Genomic DNA, 24,024 nt, shown 5'->3' on the forward strand with positions numbered 1-24,024 from the left:
CCCAACACCTGACCTAGAAGGGTGGGTGAGGGGGAGGCCTTGGCATGGATGACTTGCTTGGATTGCAGAATCCAGAGCAAGCCGGCCTTGCCTGCCAGATGTTGCAGCCCGAAGCATGTGCGATTGCGTGTCAACAAGTGATCAGGATGTCTGCAGCTGGTGGGAGAAAGCAGCTGGGGCAGCCAGGAATGGCGGCAGATTTACTGCAAGTGCACTAGGCAGGGCCAGGATGGCTCCCCAGGGGCTTTTGCAGGCGGAGAGGAGAGACACAGCCGCCGTTGTGTACCGGGCTTGGATACCTGGGACCAAAATGGCCGAGCATCTGCTGCAAGACGAGTTTCTGGTCGCACAAACCGCCCAACCGGCTCCTAAATACGCCAACCCTGTGCCTGGATCCTCCCCACCACAATTTCCCCTCCCCTAGCAGCCTGTACGCCAGCCCAGGAACACACCCGGAATCAGCTCTCTGTGCGACTGACATGGCTCTCCTCAGTGAGCTCTTTATCCTAGTTATCCTCCTTAACACTGCAGTTAACCCCCCACAGCTGGCCTGGGGCAGTTGAGTCGGGCTGTGGGGGCTGTTTAACCGCAGTGTAGACCTTCAGCCCGGGCTCTGGGACCCTGTGAAGGGGGGAGGGTCCGGGCTCCAGCCCGAGCCTGAACACTGACACCACAATGAAACAGCCCCGCAGCCCGAGCCTGAGCCGGGTTCAATTGCAATGTAGACACACCCTCCGGGGCAGAAGTTCAAAGGTATTTAAGGCCCAGATCCTTAGAAGGCATTTAGGCTCCTAACTTCCACTGGGAGCCTGATACCTTTGAGGATCTGGGCTGAAGTGCAGGTCGGCACTGGATTTCCAGGCTGCCTCGAGGAGTCAGGAGCCCAACTCTGATCAATTTAAACGGGGATCTAGTTCTAGGTGACTTGCCCAAGGTCAAACAAGGGATCCCTGGGCAGAGCCAGGAACTGAGCCCGGGTCTCATGAGACCCAAACTTAGATGCGACATGCTGGCTTGCCTAGCCACTGCCCAGGGCTGCCCCCCTGCACCTCCACTCCCTGCTGCAAGAGGCATCGGGTGCTAATGGGCTGACTCTGCAGGGGAGGAGGTGGCAGCAAAGGAGAGGGTCAAACCTACTTTTGGTCTCCTCTCACTCACCCCCACCATCCTCCTTATCCCAGTCCCACCAGCAGCTCCCCCGCCCCCGACTCGGGAGATCCGGTGGCTAAAGCTGCTGGGAAAGAGTGTGGGACAGACAGACGGAGGCTTTATGAGTTCGAAAGTGTTTGCTCCTCACGCTGCTTCCTTATCTCTGGCACCCAAATATTGGCCTGAGTTAACAATTCCCCGCCCCCTTCTCCTCCCCCCACAACTCGTGCACTCATTGAAAACGCTGACAAGCTTTGATCCTGCCTGTCTGCATATTGGGACAGAAGCACAAATCCCATTGGAGATGTGGCTGCCTTGGCAACCATGCTACCAACTCCCGCTCCTGGCCAAGCTGAAAGAGATTAGCTGGCAGCCTCTACTCTGGGTTGGATGCCAAGGGCTGCCCATGTGCCCCTTCCACGCACAGGGTGCCAGGAGAGAGGGAGGATGCTGCTGCCCTTGGAAAGGTTCAGATGCCTGGACGCAGACATCCGGCCCTCTTGAATTCAGGCCGGCCCAGGGTTACAAGGACAGCTCCTCTCCACATTGTTCTCCATTAGTCTAGTGACTTTAGGGTGACCAGACAGCAAATGTGAAAAATCGGGACGGGGGTGAGTACTAGGAGCCTATATAAGAAAAAAACCCAAAAATTGAGACTGTCCCTATAAAACTGGGACATCTGGTCACTCTGAGTGACTTTCCCTGGATCACACAGAAGGGTGATCACCGGAGAGCCTGGTTCTTTCAGACCTTGCAGGCTTTTCGAGGGTCCCTCAGAAACCCTCTCACTGGAACACCAGGCTCCACGGTCCCATCAAACTCTTGGCGTCCCTGATGAGACTGCCATGGAGAGGCCCATGTGCTGTGGCAGTGAAGAAACCCACCCAGCTCGCAACTTGGTCTGGATTCAAACTGGCAGCCAAGCGGCAAAGGGCTGCCCGTTGCCAATGCCCTAGAGACATCCAGCTCTGTTACCGCTGAGCCAGCCATGCTGCTTCCTGCTTTAGACCAGAGCCTGCTCTCCCCCCAGTTAGCTCTCTTCACCGCTGCTGGACAGGGTGCGGTCTCTGTCCCCAGAGCCACTGGAATGCTTGGAATGTGGTGGGTGACCCCCCAGCTGCCGGGATAAGAGCCTGAATCCAGGAGGACGGCTAGGTCAGCGGCTGCAGGAGAGGCTGCTCTGGCCCCAGCAGGGAGACTCTTACAAGACCTGCCAGGAGTGTGTTAGGGCTGCAGGGAAGGAGGAAGAAGTGAGCCCCACTGTCTTGGGGAAAGAGCCATTCCATGGGTAGACTTGGCTGGGGTTTGACGATAAGCGTGCAGCACGGTCGCTGTCTCTTCCTCTGGTTCTACGCCGTGGTCACGAAGCATCTCAAGGGAGGCAGTGCCACTGGTGATATCACAGTAGCGCTTAGGGACCCAACTGAGATCAGGACCCCATTGTGCTAGAGTCGACACTGGACAGACACACAACCTCAACAGGCCAGAGTGAGGGAAACTGAGGCACGGAGCGGGAAAACAACTTGCCCAAGGTCACTGTCAACATCAGGAATAGAACCCCACTCTCCTGATGCTTAGTCCCATGCTCTAACCACTAGCCTGCCCTGCCTCTCTCACTATAAATCTAAACGTGGTGATAAAGCTCTACCAACTAGTCCATCCACAAATACTTTTTAGTTTGCCACCCGCCCCCACAGATCTGGGCACTTAACTTTGTCCCAGACAAAGTCCAGTTGGGGTAATTCTACCCATCTCCACCAATCAAAGGTGCATGCTGGGAGCTTGGCTCCTATCTCCCAGAGATCCCTGGGTGAGTCATTTCTATTATCCCACAACACATTGCAAAAATTTCTCAAAAGGCATTGCACAGGATGGTGGCCCGAGGGACACAGGGATTCCTACCCATGGCGGACTGCACTTTGCATTGACACCAGCACTGCTGGTGAGTACGTGCCGTGCTGATGCAAGCAGCCAAATATGCACGCACACCAGCGATATACTAACTTTGGTGGCTGTACCGGGATGTAACTTACACCGATCTAAGTTTGTAGTGTAACTGTGCAACTGCACTCGTGTCATCACACCGGTGCCAGTATCTATCATGTACCCTTCTGCAGTTTCAAACAGATTTTCCACTTCCAGTTCTGAACTGTTGTGCAACGCTGCAGCGTGCTGTTAAACAGCTGCTGCATTCCACCCCAGAAGTGGGTGCATTTCAGTAGCAGAAAGCTTGAGCAATGCTTTAGGATCTGTGCACAGAAGGCACTTTGGGAAAGCCACTCATTGTTATGAAGATTAATAACAACACCCTGTGGAAAGACTATGGCCTCGTCACTCAGCAACAGCCAGCGTAATCAGGATCACCTGAATTTCAGCTTACAAAGGTCCCTGTATAAATCGAGTTAGGCCCTTCCCCCCATTCGTACAAAGGTCTGGCAGGACCCGGGAGGAGACAGTGGGCAATTGTCTAAGAGGCACTCTCGCTAGTCGGGAGCCAGGTTTTGAATTTCGACGTGAGCGTGGAAATAATCTTCTTAGCACATCAGTCCCCGGCAGCTCTGCAAACTGGGGGGCTCTGCCGCTCAGGAGAGCACGTCTAACTGCACTAACACTGGGCTGGGAAGAGTGCAAATAAGTGGAGTGCGGGATTCCATGCCCAGCTCAGCTGGGGCACCTCGATCGTGCCCACCAGCTATTCCAGTCCTGGCCCCTGCACTCTGCTGCCGCAACTCAGTTCTGACCCGCATCTCCCCTGCTGTTCCAGCCCTGGGCCTCACGGGCAACTTGGATCATTCCCTTCAATCCTGACCTGAAACACACCCGCTGCTATTCCAGCTCTGGGCCTCTCACACCGTTCTGATAGCTCGCCTCTGCCTTGCCCGGCTGCTATCCCCTCCCCACAGAGTATTCCTTGTGTGTAGATGCCATTAGCGCAGGGTATACACGCAACCACCTTTAAAGAGTCTTTCTGAGGGGGGCTGGCGGGCCGTGTTTTCTATGGGTTCTAGCCAGAGTATAACTGTATAGAGCAGCCTGGCCTTACCTCCAGTTACTTTGGCATTAGTGAGAGGAGAATCAGGCTCTGGGAGTCAGGATGTCTGGGTTCTCGTTCTTGCTGTGACGCTGGGGCAAAACATGTCACCTCTCTGGCCCTGACTCTGCTCTGACCAAGCTCCACCACGTCTATGCCACTTATTCTGGGGCTTGGCCCCTGGCACAAATCAGAGCAGCCTCAGGGCTGTTCTAATTTACACTCGGCTGCAACAGCCCCCTGTGGGGCGCTGCATGCCCCCAACACTGGGGCTGGTGTAGAGCGAATGTAGACAGTTCTGCAGCATCCAGGGAAGCCCCTATAGTAGGGGTGCTCCAGAGTAGGGAGCTGTGATGTCTTTCATGAAGGGGGCCTTAGGGCAGTAGGGACTCAGCCCCTCTGTGCCTCAGTTTCCCCAGAAATTAAGGAACTACAGTAACTACCTGTCTGCCCTCCTGGGGTGCTTTCAGGCTTGGCTGGAAGGGCTTAGAGAAAGGCAAAGTGCCAGGACCTTGGTCTCCAGTTGTCCCTTCCTACCCTGAAATGGAGGTACCTGGGCTGCCCATGCTGTTTACAGCACGGCTGCAGAGAGGGCAACCCCTGGATGTTTCATCTATTGTACCGGAGCTTTAAACCCAAACATCCGCTGCCAAGCAGGCTAAGACCTGCCGCTCAGCCACTGGGGTGTTAGGCCGCTGATCGGGTCCTCAGTGCCGACAGAAAGCGAGAGACAGCCGCACGGTGAAATTCCCAAGGTGGTGGTAGGGGGAGGCGCGAATAAGGGCAGAAGAATGTGAGAAAACAGGAATCAAAATAAAGGGATAAAGCCCCTCTTGCCCATCACTTCCCAGAGATAGCCCCCACCCAACAGCACCTCACGAATCCGGTACCTTCTCAGCAGGGACGGGCACAGAGGACGGGGCGAGGCTGGTGGGAGACTCCGGATGTTTTTTGTGCTTCTGTTTAGGTCTTTCCTTGTCCTTCCGACTCTGCAAAGGAACCGAGAAAAGTGTTGAAAGGACAAGTTTTCCGCCGGGGTGGGAACAGAGATTGCAAAAGGAGAAAAGAGGAGGTGGTTTGTGCTGGGGTGGATTTACAGCTATTCATTTATCTTCCTCTCTCCCCCACACCAGCCTCGCCTCCTCACACCCACTTCTGGGAGCGTCCCACTCCCACTAGCTCTCCCCCAGCTGCAGCCCACATCTGGCATACAGAATATCCACAGGATCCCCCGAATCCGTTTCTGGTAAGATGATACAGGGAACGGTTTAACATGCCCTGGCTGATTTCAAGAAACTTAAGCCCTCCTCCTCTTCGCCCACAGGGGCTCTGTGCCCCATCGCTTCAGCCCTATCCCCTCATCAAAGGTCTCAGACTCGCGCAGCACTGCAGTTGGTGGGACAGTCCATCAAACTGTTCTCTGTACGGGGACACATGGTTAACGCGATCAGCAGGCCAAGGGGGTGACCCAGGTGGCAAAGCTCAAGATCCAAAGAGATGACAAAGGGGGGATATGATAGAGGTCTATAAAATCATGACTGGGGTGGAGAAAGCAAATCAGGATGTGTTATTTACCCATTCACATAACACATGAATCAGGGGCCACCCAGTGAAATTAAGAGGCAGCAGGTTTAAAACAAACAACAGAAAGTACTTCTTCATGCAACGCCCAGACAGCCTGTGGAACTCCTTGCCGGGGGATGTTGTGAAGGCCAAAAGTATAACTGGGTTCGGAAAAGAATTTGATCAGTTCATGGAGGATAGGTCCATCAGTGGCTATTAGCCAAGGTGGGCAGGAACACAACCCCATGCTCCGGGCATCCCTAAGCCTGACAGCCAGATGCTGGGAGCGGACAACAGGGGATGGATCGCTTGATAACTGTCCTGTTTTGTTCATTCCCTTTGAAGCACCTGGCACTGGCCACTGTGGGAAGACAGGACACTGGGCTAGATGGACCTTTGGTCTCACCCAGTATGGCCGTTCCTATGTTCTTATTCCTCCCAGTCTGCTTGGTTTGGGCCCCTCTATCAATGACAGCTGGATTGTTCAGGGCAAAATCCATCCTGGTTTCCATCCTCTAAAGCCCCAGTGAAGTCAGTGGGATTGTTTGTACAGGCTGCAAACCAAGCAAAGATTATGGCCCAAGAGGTGCTGAGACCTTGCGGCTACCACAGACTTCCACAGGAATAAGCTCTTCTTAGGCACTGATCCTGGCAAGATAAAATAACGAGTGCTATACAGAGAAGACCAACTGAGCGTCCCTGTTGAGCCTGTACAAGGGGACACCACCTCTTTATTAGCATTACTATTTATTAGGGTAATGCTTAGTGACCCCAACTGAGATCAAGGCCCTACTGTGCAAGGTGCTGTACATACACATAGTAGGAAACAGTCTTTGCCCCAGAGAGCTTACAGCCAAGGCTGACAACGTGTGGGAGGGAAACTGAAGCACAGAGCAGGGTAGTGACTAGCTCAAGGTTCCACAGCAGGTCAGTGGCAAAACCAGGACTAGGACCCAAGTCTCCTAACCCCACGTCAGTGCCTCATACACTAAACATGCTGCCTCTCTCTATCAACTTGAGACAATACCATTAACTGGCCTTCTGTAGGTAGGCGTGAGAGCATTTGATTTTTTTTTACTCTGCAGTTTGACACACAGTGATGATGGTTACTTCTCATTCATTTTTCATCAGCCTGATTTGTTTGCACTAGCAGGGGGTTTAACAAAACAACCACCCTCAAATCCTGATGATAAAAGATTCAAAACTGAATGGGCCTGATTCTCCACGCAGACAGCCACACACACCTGCGCCAGATGGCTATAAAACACCAGCATATCAGAGTTCTCCACTTGTTCCCTCGCACCAGGGGCAGGCACCGGTTTACAGGTACAAAGGATGATACACAGTCCCTGCTGTAGAAGGCACTTCCAGGGGAGATTAGGCAAATCCAGTGTCTAGGGGTATGACTCCACGGTAGGGAGTATGGGGGTGTGATTTTTAAATCACACTAAGGTGTTGTACACTAATTGGTCCGTGTAGACCCTGCTGGTGCGCACTAAAGGTTCCCTACTGCGCTTTACCATAGTACAGTTGCAAACAGTGGTACATTAAAGCACACCAGCAGGGTCTACATGGACCAAATAACGTATAACACGTTAGTGTGGTTTAGAAATCACCCGCCCCCATAGAGTGCATGACCGTACCATGTACACAAGCCCTGACTCTCTTTAGGAAACTACAATACCTTCCTCTTTGAAAAAACCTTTCCACTCTAGCATGAATGACACAACCTCAGGAATCTCTTCTATCCAACACCTTCCCCTCAAAACCCACCATGAAACAAATAAATGAGATTCCTCAAAAAACCCTACCCCAAGCAGTTTTTACCTCAAAAAGGGAGATATGACAGACATTTCATAAAGTCCATTTGGGACTTCACTGTTGCTAATGATTTTACACTGCAGATGCTAAACTCCTACAGTGATGGGTGGCTGAATAAAACCCTAAAACAGATAGACAGACAGACACAAGGCAGGGGACACTTAGGCCCTGTGATTCCAGGAGCCCAGATTTTTAACAGATTCGGAAACAATATCATCTTATCTGATGATAATGGTTCATAATAAATTGAGCTGGTTGGAAAAATTTAGATGGAACTATAGTTTTGGATTATGCAGTTCAGTCCAAATTGAAATGCTTTGCAAATCAGGTCAGCTTTGCTAGAATTTCATTTTGCAAATACACTGGGGGAAAAAAGTTCTGATAATGTCAAAACGTCTTGTTTTGACATCTACCAAACAAAACGTTTCATTTATTTGTTATGAAACAACTTTTTGTTTTGAATTTTTTTAAATGTATGATTATAATATAATTAGGGCTTTTGACTTTTGGCTTTAACTGATAAACAGTGATAAAACACCCCTGATTAAAAAAAATAAAAAAGAATTTGATGGTTATGCAACAAACACTGCAAAAACACTGGAAGTGGTTACTTGTCTCTAAGGGCTTGTCTACATACAGCATTAACGAAGACTGTTATTTCTAAAGCGCACTAACTTGTGGCAGATTGATTGGTCCATGTGTAGACCCTGCCGATGTGCACTAAAGTGCACTTTAACATAGTGTTGTTTGAAAGAGTACTACGGTAAAGTGCACTAGCGAATGTTACAAAGAGATTACTCATTACTGTGTATACTGCTGTAATGAGTAATGTACACAATACTGCAGTATATACACAGAGATAGCACCAAAACCCCTTGATTTTTGGACATCTACATAAAACGCAAAAATTGCTCAAAATACACCCCCCCCAAATGAAATTAATAACCCCCCCACACAACAGATGCCTTAAATACAATAAAAAATAAAAAAGTTGAAATTGAATTGAAACATTTTCATTGACCTGAAACAAACAAACAAAAAATCAGAATTTTCCTTTGTGACGAATTTCAAAATTTTCATTTTTTGTTCCAATTTGGCAAAAAGCTAATTTTTGAAAATTCAAAATATGTTGTGAAACAGAACTGCCATCCTCTGCAGAGCTCTATTAATTATAATAATGTATTACTGATTGCCACGGAGAAAGCTGACAGCTGAAAAGGGAGCTATCTAAAAGTGTAATACCACCCTATGCTGCTATCCTCCCCTGGTAAATTGTTGTTGCTTGGGGAACTCACTGGTATACACGGCCGCTCTAGCTTTTTTGCTGCCCCAAGCAAAAAGGGGCGGCTGGACTGCCGAAGGAAAAAAACCCAAAAAAACCTCCTACTGCCTGCCGGACTGCCGAATTAAAAAAAAAAAAGACCGCTGCAGGGAGTGCATGGAGGGCAGTCAAGGCAGCTCGCAGGGGGGTGAAGGGTGGCGCTGCAGCCCGCTCGCAGCCAGGCGAGAGGGACTCCCCTCTCCGGCCTTGGGGTGCTTCTCCCGGCCGGGCAGGCGGAGCCCCTGGGGGCTGCAGGAGGTGCTGGCTCAGCCGCTCCTTTAAAGGCAGCTCGGCCAGGCCGGGCCCAGAGCTGCGCAGGAGGCGGAGGCCGGTGCAGGCGGCGGGGAGTGGCGCGTCCCGGGGAGCCCGGCGGCATTGTGAGTGGCGGGGATCGCTAGTTCCTGCCCCCTGGGCCGGGGTCTGTGCCCCGGCGGGGCTGGGACTGGCAGAGCACAGGGAGCCGGCTGGGGCTTCCGGAGCTGCAGACCGGGCTGCCAAAGCAAAAAAAAAACCACAGCAGGGCGGCCGGAATGTGCTGCTCCAAGATTGGCCGGAATGCCGCCCCTTACAATGTGCCGCCCCAGGCATGTGCTTTCTCCTCTGGTGCCTGGAGCCAGCCCTGCTGCTATAGGATAGTGAGGCCAAGAACTTAACAAGATACAAAGAGGGACCAAACAATTTATACAGAGAGCAAGAATATCCAGAGTTATAACCGTTACGGCTACCTTCCATTTTGGAAGGGATATTAAACTTCATGCTTAAGCAAATCTATAACTACTACAGTGGAGGATGAGACCTTATGTAGGGGGCAGATTATCCCACATCTGCTACTGCAGGGTTCTTACACCTTCCTCTGAAGCATCTGGTGCAGGATATTGTCAGAGACAGGATACTGGGCTAGCTGTACCTTGGGTCTGATCCAATCTGGCAGCTGCCAACATTTAGGCCTGAAATGAGCTTCATGTGTGCGGACCCCTGTGCTGCACAGAACTCAATGCAGGATCGGAGGTCTAGGGCTTACAGTTGAAACTGGTCCGTAAAGACCCTTGGATGGAAGATGCTTCTGTGTCTGCACAGTGCCGAGAGCAGTGGGATCTTGCTCTTTGACTGGGATTTCCTATGTGCTACAGTAATACAAATAATAACTGAGAATTACTTATTATTACTTGGTATTATTATTATTTAAAAGGCAGCAAGATTTAAATATTTAAAGCAACACACTTTTTAATGGAAATAAATGTGACATATAATTAACCCTGGAGAACTTACTGCTGCAGGATAGTGAGGCAAATAGCTTAGCAAGAGAAATGAATGCTTATAAAGTGCCATAAAGATGAAGAGGGCTGTCTGTGGAAGCACCAAGCACTGTGACTAGGAATAATATTATTTTTAAAGGATGAGATTGCTGGAAGGGTAGAGGCTCCCCTGTTCCCATAACTTCTGACTTTCTAGGCTTCCCATTCTTAAAATCTCCCATGCCAGGAGTAAAGCTACTCTGAAGAGCAAGGTTCTGATCCTGTGGGTTGCTGAGAACTTCTTCGGAGGTGCTGTGCACCCTTAACCTCCAAGGAAGTCACTGAGCCATGGAGACATTCGGTACCTTGCAGGATCAGGCCTGCAAAAGAACTGTCTCCAGCAGTCAAGCTCATTGCTCTCTGCTCTTTCTGTTGTGTATTGATCTTGGTAGAGGGTGATAATTATTTCCTTTGTGTTGAGTGTTGTGTGTGATGAATGCCCTGGGGCCAGATTCATCCCTGGTGCAACTCTGTTGAGGAAGCAGCTGAAAAAAGAAGGCATGAAATTGCATCTGCCATAAAAGCTCATAAACAGAATACTTATTCCAGAACAAAGAGGCTTTTATTCACAGAGTATCCACAGGGGGAACAATTCCAGAATAGCTATACAGGTTGATTCCCCCTGGTTCTCCAACCTGAACCCCTGGTAGCCTTCTGGATGTGTGAGTCACATGGGGCACTTGCAAGCTGGTCATCCAAAAACAGAGCTACCCAAAGAGAGTGGTGCTGTAACTATGTGACTTTCCCAAGGCTAGATAATGAGTCAGCAGCAGAGCCAGGGCTATTAGTATTTGTATTATAGTATCACTTAAGAGCCGCAAACAAAATCAGGGCTCCGTTGTCCTAGGCAGGAGTGGCAGGTTTGTAGAAATTTTGGTGGTGCTCAGAACACCCAGAGCCTGCCCCTCCCAACTCTGCCCCCCACCTGCCTAAGGCTCTGGGAGGAGGTCTGGGGTGCAGGCCCTGGGCTGGGGCAGGGGATTGGGGTGCAGGAGAGGTGCATACTTTGGGAGGGAGTTTGAGTGCAGAAGGAGTGAGATGTTGGGCTCTGGGAGGGAGTTTGGGTGGGGGAAAGGGTCTGGAGTGCAGGCTCTAGGATGGAGTTTGGGTGCTGGGTGCAGGATCCAGGCAGGGGGTGGGGGTGCAGGAGGGGATGAGGGGTGCAGGCTCTGGGATGGAGTTTGGGTGCAGGATCTGGGATGGAGCAGGGGGTGGGGGTGCAGGAGGGGTGAGGGGTGCAGGCTCCAGGCTGGGGCGGGGGTGGGGGTGTAGGCTCTGTGAGGGAGTTTGGGGATGGGAGGAGGTGTGGGGGGATGGGGTGCAGGCTCTGGGAGGGAGTCAGAGGGTGCAGCACTTACCTGGGGCTCCTAAGCAGGGCAGGCTGGGGGGCCTCTGCATGCTGCTACCCCCAGGCACTGCCCCTGCAGCTTCCTATTGGCCGCAGGGGCACTTGGGGTGGGAGCAGCACACGTAGACAGAGACACACCCTGGCCAGGGGCCGCAGGGAGGGGCCAGCAGCCACGTGGAGCGAGCAGGAAGCTGGCTCAGCTCTGCTGCGCTGCCAGTGGTGGATGGGGGCAGGCCGTTTTAAATTCTCCAGGAGAGGCACAGGGGGGGAGCGTCCAGAGTGGAAGGCGGGGCCGAGGGAGAGACTTGGCCTCAAACTTGTGTTTGAATATTCCTGGTGCCCATGCACCACGGGCCCATATAACTCGCCGCCTATGGTTGTAGGCACAGTATAGTGAGAGACAGTCACTGCCCCAGTACTTTTACAGTCTAAACAAAGGAAGGATCCACACGCCTATTTTAATGCTGGAGAACTGAGACCCTGGAAGATCAAGTGCCAGATTTGCAAAAGTATTTAGGAGCCTAAAGATGCAAGTAAGCACCTAGTGGGAGTTTCAAAAGCACCTAAGTGAGTTAGATACCTCATCCCATTGATTTTCAATGGCAGTTAGGTGCCTAACCTGCTTGGGCATATTTGTCAGTGCATCTGGTTGCATCTAGGAACGTATATATATACCGTATATATATGCACACACACATCGCAAGCACTCAGCACTGGGACCAGATTTTTCAAAGAGCTCAGCTCCAATGTAGGCACCTAAAATAAGTAGCCTGCTTTTCCCAGGGCTGCCCAGAGGATTCAGGGGGCCTGGGGCAAAGCGGGGGAGCAGAGGCGCTTGTACTCCCCCGGCAGCGATCCGGGTCTTCAGCGGCATTTCGGCAGCGGGGGCTCTTCAGTCGCTCTGCGTCTTCGGCAGCACTGAAGGACCCCCTGCCGCCGAAATGCCACCCAAGACCCGGAGCAACTGAAGCCAGGGTCAGGGCTCGCAGGGCCCCTGTGGGGCCTGGGGCAAATTGCCCCACTCCCCGCCCCCCGGCAGCCCTGGCTTTTCCAAAGAGCTCAGCACACTGGGTGCTCGGCTCCTTTGAAAAGGTGGCCCCAAGTGCAGGCGCTGAGCAGTTGGGAATCTGGCTCTGACCTCTGGAAAATCTGCTCTGCAGAGGCCAGACTTTGAACCCGGCTTAAACTTACCCAGCAGCCACTTCCTGCATTAAAACCAGAGTGTTGCAAGGAGACCAGAAGTGGAATTGCAGTTCTGCTCCAAGCCAACACAAAGAGCTCCGGGCCATGTCCACAGCCACCTCCTTCTCCTCCCCTGCTCAGTTAGGAAACACTTCGACTTTTCAGGCTTCTGCGGATCCCTCACTCCCTCACTCCCCTCTTGGTGGATCAGAAGGCCAAATCGACCGGGTGGAACCTCAGCTCCCAAACCCCTGCGCTTCCACTTTGCAACTTTCAGGATGCCTGACTGCTCTGAGTCCCTTAGTGACACCCCAGGAAATGGACAAGTCAGGTTATTTCCTGATTCTTTAGTAGGTCAGGTTACCCGGCTACTACCTGGGGCTCTGACACCCAGAGGGGTCAGGTTACCTGGCCACCCAAGGGCACTGGCACCCAGAGGGGTCAGATTACCTGGCCACCCAAGGGCACTGGCACCCAGAGGGGTCAGATTACCTGGCCACCCAGAGGGGTCTGGCACCCAGAGGGGTCTGGTTTCCCAGCCACCCGGGGGCCCTGGCACCCAGGAGCCCAGGTCCCTAGTTACTCCTGGGTATTTTAGTGGTGCTGACAGACCCCCAGACAAGCTACCCTGTTACCTGCGAGCATGCTCAGGCACACCCAGATCCTGCAGCCCTGCCCTGTCTCCACCTTGCTCCATTGTGCCGCCCACGCCCAGCTTGGCAGGCAGCAGCCCCATCCCGTGCCATCCCCCCAGCGCTCGGCCCAGGCATTTAAACGTGTCCGTTCGCTCTGGGGAAAGGGAGGGGACGAGGATCACTGCTGCTCTGAATGCTTCCTGCAAGAGCCACCACTGACTGCACCGCCTGGAGGGGAGCGAGCGAGGAAGGGCACAGCCGGAGCCTGCTCTGCTTGCCAACCCATGACCTTCGGTGCCCAGCACCCCCTTCCCCTTCCCCCCCACACAGAACCCCCTTTTGCAAATCTGCTTTCCAGGAATCTTGGTGTGCAGCCCTAGTGAAGCGCTGCCAGTGGTTCCTGCCTGCCTGGGGAACCTGCAGTGGAGGGGGCAGAAGTGGAGGCTGGCAGAAAGCAGCTTCACTGGAGAAGGGGGGGGGGGCAATATATGAACACCCCCCCCACCATACACACACACCTTGCCTCAAAAAACAAAGTACCCCCCTACCTTCCAGGCACTGCACGCTCCCTGCAGGGCTCTGGGGCGAACATAGACCTCCCCCAAAGCAACCAACTTCATGAACAACACATTCTCCCCAGGCAGGATTTAACAGCTGGGGATTGGCATCTCTGCATGGAGCAGCTCAGAGACTTGACTGGGGAAGGAGGGGGGAACTGGGCTCGCATAGCGGGGCGGGACTGAGACACACAATCCAACTTGTAGCTCTCCAACGGCAGGCGGAGTGAAACAAGATCCCTTGGCTGCCAAAAAGGGTTTCTCTGGGGCGTTTATTCCCTCCCGCCTCCAATCCACACACTCCACTCCCTGCTCTGAGCCCCACTCCTAATCTGCTGCTGGGCACGAGCAAGCGGACCATGAAAAGCAGCTTGGAATGGGGGAAGGAAGAAGAGGCTCCTAGGGCGGTTGGGATCTGAGTTTGGAAGAGGCGAGCGGTCTCTGGTTTTTACTCTCTAATAATCCAGAAATCAAGGAGGCCAGGATATGGGTGCAGCAGCAGGAAGAAGGCAGAGAAAGGAAGGAGGAGTTTAAAATGTTGCCCCAGTGAAAGCTACAGCCTCATCCTGCTCTCTCTTCCACCAGTAAAAAGAACAGGAGGACTTGGGTACGCCACGAAAGCTTATGCTCAAATCCATTTTTTAGTCTCTAAGGTGCCACAAGTCCTCCTGTTCTTTTTGCAGATACAAACTAACATGGCGGCTACTCTGAAATCTTCCACCAGTGTCACCCTGTTCATGGCAATGGGTTTCCTTCTGAGTTATACCAGTGTCAGAGAGAGGGGAAGCTAGCCCAGTGAGTGCAGAGGGTATAAGTCAACCCAGATGGCTCAGGTGAGCTGTTTATCCATGGGTGCGAGCACCCAGATGGGTCAGGTGAGCGGGTTACCCCCTGGATTTCACTCAGAGGCAGCATGATAGCAGCATCTGCTCTTCAATTGTTGCTGCTCTATTTATTTGCTCCAAAGAATTTGCTGGGAGGGGTGGGCCAGACAGTGCCCCCTAATGAAAGGCCAAAAGGGGTGTCATTCAGCCTGGGATCTGGATCAGGGCTCGGGGTGCTGGGTTTGAGGCTGAAGCAGGCTTGGATCTGACCGTACCAAAAATAGCCCGGATGCTGATCTCACAAGTATTTGGCTGCATTAAGAGGAAGAAAGAAGGCTGCTCCCCTCTTTGGATCCAACGTGGAAACAAAACGATCCCTGGCAGATTTGGTGCTGGGACAGGTCGGAACACTAACACGTCCACCAAACATAAAGGGGTTTGGATGTGAAATCTCACTGCCTCCCCCCTTTCTAACACATGCTGGGACCTAGATATACTGGACTAGATCCTTAGCTGGTATAAACCCCTATAGATAAGCAGTGTGGTCTAGTGGTTAGACCACTATTTTACAACTCGGAAGGGAGCTCTATTCCCAGCTTTTAACACTGAGCTGCCATGTGACTTCGGGCAAGTCATTTCCTTCCTATATTTAGATGATAAACTCTTTGGGGGCAGGGACTGATTCTTAATATATGGATGTAGAATACCCAGCACAATGGGGCCTTGACCTGGGTTATGACAACTAGGTAAAACTGCAATATGAATAATAATAACAGCAGTGGCTGAGGATCTGGCCTGTTATATATATATTTTAGAATGTCCACCACTTCATAGAGGAAGCAGTCTCTGTTTCCATCCATTCCTGGGAACTTCAGGTGCACAGAAAACTTCAGCATACAGAGCATGGCTGTTTTTTAAAGTTTCTCCGACATACGGGAGATGGGGCGCGGGCGTCTGTACCTCATTCAACATCCGGATGTCACCCACCATTTTCTCATCACTTAGCATTGTTTTAAAAAAATGCAAACAGGCTCCGGAAGGGTTAAGCAATGAGCATGCGCTTTGGAAATGCCAAGGCAAAGAAATAAATGGTGGTGCTTTTGCTAAGGCCCTGGGTGTGGTTGGAGAAAAAACCCAAACTGCCTTAAAACAAGAGCGACCCATTTTTGGAACAGCACAAGAGAAAGGAAATGTTTGGGTTGCTGAACCCGCGAGCGCTTGGAGGTTCCTGAGAGGGACTGGCACACAGGCTAGCAGGGCCACACCATCAGCGTCTATTGTCCCAAAGGGTATGTCTACATGGCAAAGAAAAACCCATGGCACCAAGTCTCAACGCCTGTGCCAATGGACTCGGGCTTATGGAGGTCAGGCTGCGGGGCTAAAAATAGCAGTGTAGACATTGCCACTGGGGCCAGAGCCCCAGCTCCCAAGCAGGAACGTCTACACTACTAGTTTTAGCCCCATGGCCCAAGCCCTGTGAGTCCAAGTACATTGACTTGGGCTCTGAAACTCAGGTGCTGGGGGGGGTTCTTTCCAGTGTAGTGAACGCTCCTTACAAACTATGAGCCCTTCTTTAGCAAAGCCCAGACACAACCCCTAACAAATTCAGCGGGCTAAATCCTGAGCTCCTTATTCTCTCTCGACTCTGTTTTGACTCCCTCTTCACGTCAGTCAGAGCTTTGCTTCCGTAAAGACCAAGTAAAAAGCCATGATCCTAATGTTACAAACCATTGCTGCTGGGCAGTGAAGAGTCCCCTACAAAGCAGTGGGATTAAGCACATAACAGGAAGCACCTGCAGCTTTCAGACCTATGTAAGGATCTTGGCGTATGGTCCTACGTACATACAGCTCTGCTGAAATGCAGCCATCTCTGGGATGGAAGGCACAGCAGGGGAAAGTGGAGAAAAAGGAAGGAAGATTTTGCCCAGCAAATCCCATTTACTCTGAAATGTGCCGTGTGGCCGATAATGACTATGCAACAGCTGACAGGATCCCCTCCTTTTAGGAGCTCATCTATGAGAGCTGCCCCTAGTACTCAGTGGTCAAGATCCACCTCTTGTGTAATTTTGTTGAAGACTACGGACTCCAGGGAAATTACACCAGGCACAGCTGAGTCGAACCCGTGCGGCTAAGGTAATCTAGCTAGTTCCAGCCCCAAGCTACGTCCAACATGTGGGCCACTGCTGATTTCCATGAGTCCATCACACATTCACAGGACAGCAAGAGTCTCGCATTTTTCTGGGGCACCCCAAAGCAGCATGACCACACAATGAGGCTGTGTCGTCACGCTGTGAGGTAACGTGTTGCGACATGACTTCCTCGGGGCTTGGAGCAAGCGTGGGTTGGCAATGTGATCAGGGCTGATGCAAACAAGGGGAAACCCTTCTCCTAAATCTGACTGGGGCTTTTCATTTGAGTCCTTCCTGTCCAGGGCCTCCCTACTAAGCTAAAAAGTGGGTAATGGAATTAAGGCTCCATATCACTGGCTGCCATGGGTACAAACTCCATAGCAATATAACGTCTACTAGGGATTTCGCTATTGCTATCGATTTTACATGGAAGACACTCAGACACTAGAGTGAGGGGCAGCAGTATAAAACCCTATGCTAGCCAGATAATTAGCAATAAAGGATGAACCCAAGGTCTACCAGGGCTTCAAATCCTCTCCTGAAGGCCAGAGGAGAGGGCAGGACAGCTGAAGGCCTTTACCAGTATAGTAAGGTATAACCCTAATAACACCGAGATCTCTTTCATCCAGGCTCTCAGAGAGCTCTGCAAACATGAATCATTTCACAATGCTCCCTGGGAGACAGCTCAGTCTTGCAATGCCTGTATTACCAGTGGTTAAGAAGTGGAGGGAAAGTGACCTTGCCCAAGGTCATCTGTAGAAGCAGGCATAGAACCCAGGAGTCCTGAGAGCCAGTCCCCTGATCTAGCCACTAGACGCTTGCTGCGTAAAGGCTCGGGGAGTAACGGATCTGAACTAGCGCATTAGACACGGTTATGGTACCCGCACAATCTGTATTCAGTTCAATTCTTTCAATTCCTGCACCTTAACAACTAACTGTATGTTGCTGAGCACCCATGACTCACACAGACTTCAGTGGGAGTGGAGGGGCAAGGCCGGGTGCTTCATGACCATTCTCATGTCAGCTGCTTCATCCCCCTCGAGAGAGGAGGTTTACACTTAGCCGTCTTGGTGCCTCAGTTTCCCCATCTGTATTGGGGGAATGATTACGATTATGATTATTTATTTGCATGGCGGTAGAGCTCTAGGAATCATGGGCCTGTGCCCTACTATGCTAGGGGCTGTACAAACGCAGCAATGATCCCCCCAGGGCTGGGGGGGAATTGTGGAGCCGAGTCCATCCATGTTTGTGAGGCACCCAGACATGACAACAGCAGCAAGCGCTGCCGAAATGCCTGTAAACAAACATACATTCCTCCTGCTTTGGCGTCCCCTCTGGTGCCAACCTGTTTTCAAGCCTCAGCCTGGAGACTGGCACCACCTAAGCTCCTACCTGCCACGCACATGACAATGATCCCGCCCCTTCCACCCCCGCTGCCAAAGTCTGTGTAAATATAGGAACCGTCTTACAGTCCCTGACCTTCGCAGCGTCAATCAGTTATAATTCCAGCTGGGATCTCCAAAGCTCCTGTCAATCACACTGATCCCATCCCCCTCCCCCAACCCCTCTGGCTGGTGCTGGCTAAAAATAGCACGTTCCATTACAGCTGTTTACCCTGTGCCAAGCTCCAGCTCTCTCTATCCATGAAACAGAGGCTCTTTCTCTCTCCCTCCTTCCCAGCAGCTGCAACTTATAAGAGGAGTAAATATATCCCAGTGCATCTTAGCTTCGTCTACACCAGGAAATTTGCCCATTCAGAGTCAGCAATTGGGTGCATATGAATTTATACAAGCATCCCTGGAAACTGACGTCTCCCATGTTCGACTACAGATCAGGTACTACACGGTGCTCGCACGTACTGGCCGATGTGCCTCAACCCAGATCTGGATGGACCCCTCAATAGGGACGAGAGGGGAGATGAATCTTCGCGACCCACTCAGCCCCTCTCGGCAGGGGCTGTCAAGAAGGAAGTCAGGTGGCATGTTCACTGCAGCCATGTTGCTTTTCTAAGGTGGACCTGCCTGCCCACTGGGAACTGGGCTGAGACCCACCCAACTCATTCCATAGAAATCACCCAACAAGCCATCAGGGAGTTCTGGAGTTTGGTTATTACCAGCTTGTGCTGGATTTGAATTGCTTTATTTATTTATGGAGGGCTGCAGTATTAAAACAAGACAAAATAAAAGCTAGCAAGCCAGATATCCCCAGACACCACCCATGGCAAGATCTTAGGAGTTCCTGCTCCAGTTTGCATGGCACCATCAGCTGCATTTGTGCAATGAGCTAAATTCTGCTCTCGGTTCCACGGGTGCAAAGCTGAATGACTTCAGTAGAGTCACTCCAGATTTACACCAGGATAACTGAGAGCAGAATTTGATCCATAAAGTCTCAGAAGACATCAATGTGGACAATAGGAGAGCACATAACTGTCTCTCTCGTTAACATGTAATACTGTCGTGATTTCAGTGAGCACATCTTACTCATCTAAATAACTATCATTCCAGACAGACAAAGAGTGTGACATTCTTCAGAATAATCATTTAACCAAAATGAGATATTTCCTTGGTTAGTTTTGCACCGCAGGGCAGGATCCATGTGACTGTGCTTAATCTGACTAATTATGCACCTTCCTTGTTATTATGAATTATTTTATTGTTTACAATTAACAACTTGGCTAAAGTTTTATGACCCATAACTTCTTGGTCCTTGAAAGCAAAACCTCCAAAGTCTGTGAGCATAACAACCTCGAGCATAAGTCACCAGCTGCATTTGAACCCACTGCTTTTCAGCACCACAGCACAGACTCTTCCCACTTGAGCTAAAGGAGTAACTCTGCTAGCGGGCAGCAGCACTAGACTGTTGTCCTCCGTATGGAGCAGTCGCTGGGAAGGGAGGGGAAGCATGCTACATGGGCACCTCTGCTGGCACGTGTTCCCTTTGTACGTGCAGCATTTCACATGCACCATGGCTATGCTTCCAAATTTAGCAGGTATTTCTAGAGTGCGATTTGAAAACGCAGCCCAACGGGCAAATCTCCAGCTGTGAACACCTCTGGATGGCAATGACACCTCAGACAGGATACCGGTGTCCTCCACCCCCTCTTCTCCCCTCTTTCACCCCATATGATCAAGTCCTTGCTCTCTCAATGCACAGACGCATACCCAGGGGAACATTACCTTCTTTGGCCTCTCATGGTGGGAGACGGGCTTCTCCTGAGCGGGTGACACAGACCGGCTTCTTCTCCCAGCGATGAAGGAGCTGCCTCCAGAGTGACGCAATGTCTTCTGAGATAAGCAGGGTGGGGGGAGGAGATGGAGAATAGACAAAAAACAAAGAACCAATGGTGAGTTTAGGGCCAAAGCTTCAGCACTACAGCAAAATCATGACTAAGGTCTCGGCTACGCTTAAAATTTAGATCGACCTAGCTATGTCGCTCAAGGGCAGAGTGACCAGACGTCCCGATATTTAGGCGTTTGTCCCGCCTCCCAACCGATGTTCGGTCAGGACTCAATTTGTCCCGATATTTCGCACTCCTGCTTTTTTTTTTTGCTCCGCCCATGGGACTCCCCCCCCTTCTCATCCCCAATGTGTCCCGATATTTTCTTCATCCTATCTGGTCACCCTACTCAGGGGTATGAAAAATTCACACCCTTGAATGCTGTAGTTAAGCCGAGGCAACCCCCGGTGTAGGCGTGGCTAGGTCAACAGAAGAATTCTTCCCTTGTCCACTGCTCAGAGAGGTGGATTACCGACAGGGACAGAAACCCCCCTTTTGTCGACATAAAAGCATCTTACACTACAGCTCCTACAATGGCATAGCTGCAGCTGTGCCACTGTAACACCTGTAGCGTCGACATGGCCTAAGACAGTGGCACATGATCCTTTGCTGGATCTGCACATGTTGGACCGGTCTTGGGAAGGGAGGATGGAGGAGTTTCACCCTTTCACTAGAAAGAAGATTACAAGCAGGATAATCTACAGCTTGCCAACCTCCTGGGAGAGCTGAATGAGGACAGGAGATTAATGAGACATGCTTTCCCTTATTTCCCCTCTCCATCTGGTTAGATGGACAGCCCTTCCCCCCCGCCCCCCGCTTCTTAAATGTGGCTCCACTTCACATCCCTCCTCTTGTGCCTTTTGCCCTTTACACAACAATAATGGTGTGAAGAAACCATACGGGGAGCCCAAGTGCGTTTAGTACACACAACTGACATGCCAAGCCTAGTTGCACATGCATACTTCTGCTCTGAGTGCCACTAGAGCAGGGGTCGGCAACCTTTCAGAAGTGCTGTGCTGAGTCTTCATTTATTCACTCTAATTTAAGGTTTCGCGTGCCAGTAATACATTTTAACGTTTTTAGAAGGTCTCTTTCTATAAGTCTATAATATATAACTAAACTCTTGTTGTACGTAAAGTAAATAAGGTTTTTAAAATGTTTAAGAAGCTTAATTTAAAATTAAAGTAAAATGCAGAGCCCCCCGGACCGGTGGCCAGGACCCGGGCCGTGTGAGTGCCACTGAAAATCAGCTCACGTGCCACCTTCGGCACGCGGGCCATAGGTGGCCTACCCCTGCTCTAGAGGGCTCACAGACTGCTTCAAGGGATACTATCCAATTCCTGTATGCCAAATAGCTAGGATGACCGGATAGCAACTGTGAAAAAACGGGACGGGGGTGGGGGGTAATAGGCACCTATATAAGAAAAAATCCCCCAAAACGTGACTTTCCCTATAAAAACGGGACATCTGGTCTCCCGACACATGGCCAATGCACAAAGACACGCATGAGGCGGAGGAAGTAGCTAGGCCCAGCCTGGGTGTGAGAGCTTTGTAAGCAAGGAGGAGAGGAGCTTACCTATGAGGAGGAGGTGAATTGTGCCAGCAACGGCACTCTGACCTGATTTGTACCACCCTAAACCCTTGCTCAGCTCACACGGGTAGATATATATAGATAGGCCCAAACCAGACCCGACCCCACCCCCCTGCTTGGCTTCTACATACAGGCTCCCTTCCTAGATAAGGCCAATGCTCTTGAGTAAGATGTTGGGTGAGGGAAGCTCTGTTCTCAGACCCCTGGTGAGGTGGCTGCTGGGGAGCCCTGCCACCTATCAGAGCCTCGGAAAAGTAGATACAGGACCATGGTTGCCCTGGGTGATGAAGGGACCCACATAGCAGGAATGTGGCCTCTGGTTTGACTTTGGGGAGGAGGCCGGAGATAGTAGACACTGAATGTGACAGCCCTGATAAGCGGGAAGGAGATTGGGAAAAGCCAGCAAACAAAGGAGTGGCCGAGAGCGCAGGGGATTAGGTGCCCTTTCCAGTAGGGTTGGAGAGAGGGGTCTCTAAATTGGGAAGGGTCCCTCTCCCTCCTATTCCTCTAGTGATGTAATGAGGAGGAGCCCATGTTCCTCTTGCCCCAAATCTACCCTGAATGCCGGGCAGCGTGCCAGCCTCCTCCCCAGAAGTGGCTGCATTTTGATGGGGCTGTATATATAGATAGGGCCAGATTCTGTGCCGCGTTTCCTGGGTGGCTTCATGCCATCTTTGGGCCACCCCAGATTCCAGGCATAAATAGGGCAGCTCTGTCTTACAGCAACATCTTCAGGAAGGCATATGGTCTGGACAACGGCTCAGAACCCCCTTAGTACCAAGAGCCCTGTAGCACCACATTCCCTCCTGCCCCGACACGTCCCCTACTGGTCCCAACACCACCACCTAGGCCAGAGCAGTAATGGGCAGCTTACATCAGCCCTACCCTGCTCCTGCACCTGGAGAATTTCTCTCCCTCCCCCCGGCCCCTTAAGGCTTATTTACAGCCCTTCAGTGCTCCCAGAGTGCCCTACAGGGACGGGAGCAGGGGGCCAGAACCAGCTCCATAGTTTTAAAGTGCTTTGGGTCAAAGGTCAGGGAGGGTAGCCACTCGCAGGCTCTGCTAGCCCTGTCGGAGCAAGAGAACCAGGCAGTCGTCCATGGCACAGGCAGACGGTCTGCCCAAAATGTCCTCAGATCCTCTCCTGCTGCCAGGCATTGGGATGATCCAGGGTCAACCCCCAAGACGCTGCCTCCCCTTTCAAGCGGGAATAAGCCCTACCAGCGAAACAAAGGGACTCACCATTTTGTTGAAGTGATACTTGCAGTAGCCACAATATTTGACATTGTCGACTTCCAGGACTTCCTCTTCACACAAGAGGCCGGCCATCTGGGCACTGAAATACACAAGATTGGGGGGCAGGGCAGAGCATAAACCTCAACAGGCCAGGTGCTGAGTGCTTCCCATCCTGGCCTGTTCAATAAATGGTTTGTGATGGGGGGAGGTGGGGCGACTTTAAAAACGGTGGGAGAAAATTTTAACCAAAAATTCGACACTTTGGAACCATTTCAACCTCTCTCTAAGCTGGTGGGGAAAATTTTCGCAAAATGTTTTAGTGGAAACGTTGAACATTTTCTACCACCTCTGTTCGTAATTTTTGCATTTAGCTGAGGCCTAGTCTGAGCAATATGTGATTATTCCAAGGGACAAGATCTCATAAGCCAGGCTGTTCCCAGCACAAGGCAGGGAATTCCAACCTTCCCGCGATCGACAGGCTCTGAGGGTACATGAGAGATGGGACCAGGGTGACCAGATGTCCCGATATTTGGGGCTTTCCTATTACCCCCCACCCCGTCCCGATTTTTCACACTTGCTATTTGGTCACCCTAGATGGGAAAATCACATATTTCTGATTAAGCTGTTCCAGGCCCTGTGCTTGTGAAAAAGCATCCCTGGGTTGTGAGGCAGCCTCTCTGTCATTGGATTTCACCCAGTCCTAGGGAATTCCCCGTCACTCACCGCCCCGCCCTGGGAATGCCTCCTTCTTGTGAAATTTCACACAACCCTGGGGACTCTCCTCCACCTCTGGTAGTTGTGAGGGGGACCCCCCCCCAAAATATAAAGCCAGTGTTATTTGCCCAGTCCCCCTTGGAGTGGGGTCCTGTCTGTTGTTTAACATGGCCTCAAGGCTGTGGCAGACAAAACAGCGGATGGGGGCTGTTACCGCGGCGACTCACCAGGTGACATGGAAGGCTTGCCGGCAGCCATGTCGATTGCAGGTCATACAAGCCCCAGAGGCTGCTTTGCTCTCCCTGCCCTGCTCTTCGCAGATGTAGCAAGTCTAGGGAAAGGAAACGGAGG

The 24,024-nt window shown here is 51.5% G+C and overlaps 1 protein-coding gene across 4 annotated transcripts in view; it reads right to left on the reverse strand.

The window, feature by feature from the left end:
- MLLT6 (MLLT6, PHD finger containing) overlaps positions 1-24,024 on the reverse strand; it is a 70,318-nt gene that overhangs the window by 28,432 nt on the left and 17,862 nt on the right. For 2 of the 4 annotated variants that reach the window (XM_044999543.1, XM_044999545.1), the window contains exons 5-8: positions 23,901-24,004; positions 22,966-23,059; positions 20,032-20,139; positions 5,071-5,169 (exon numbers count right to left, since the gene is read on the reverse strand). In XM_044999543.1, coding sequence (XP_044855478.1) covers positions 5,071-5,169; positions 20,032-20,139; positions 22,966-23,059; positions 23,901-24,004 — 405 coding nt within the window. Of the gene's footprint in view, positions 1-5,070; positions 5,170-13,893; positions 14,066-20,031; positions 20,140-22,965; positions 23,060-23,900; positions 24,005-24,024 lie in introns of those variants that run through there. The other 2 variants (XM_044999544.1, XM_044999546.1) reach the window with 2 other exon arrangements.

Source organism: Mauremys mutica, chromosome 25, assembly GCF_020497125.1.
Source record: "Mauremys mutica isolate MM-2020 ecotype Southern chromosome 25, ASM2049712v1, whole genome shotgun sequence".
NCBI lineage: Eukaryota > Metazoa > Chordata > Testudines > Geoemydidae > Mauremys > Mauremys mutica.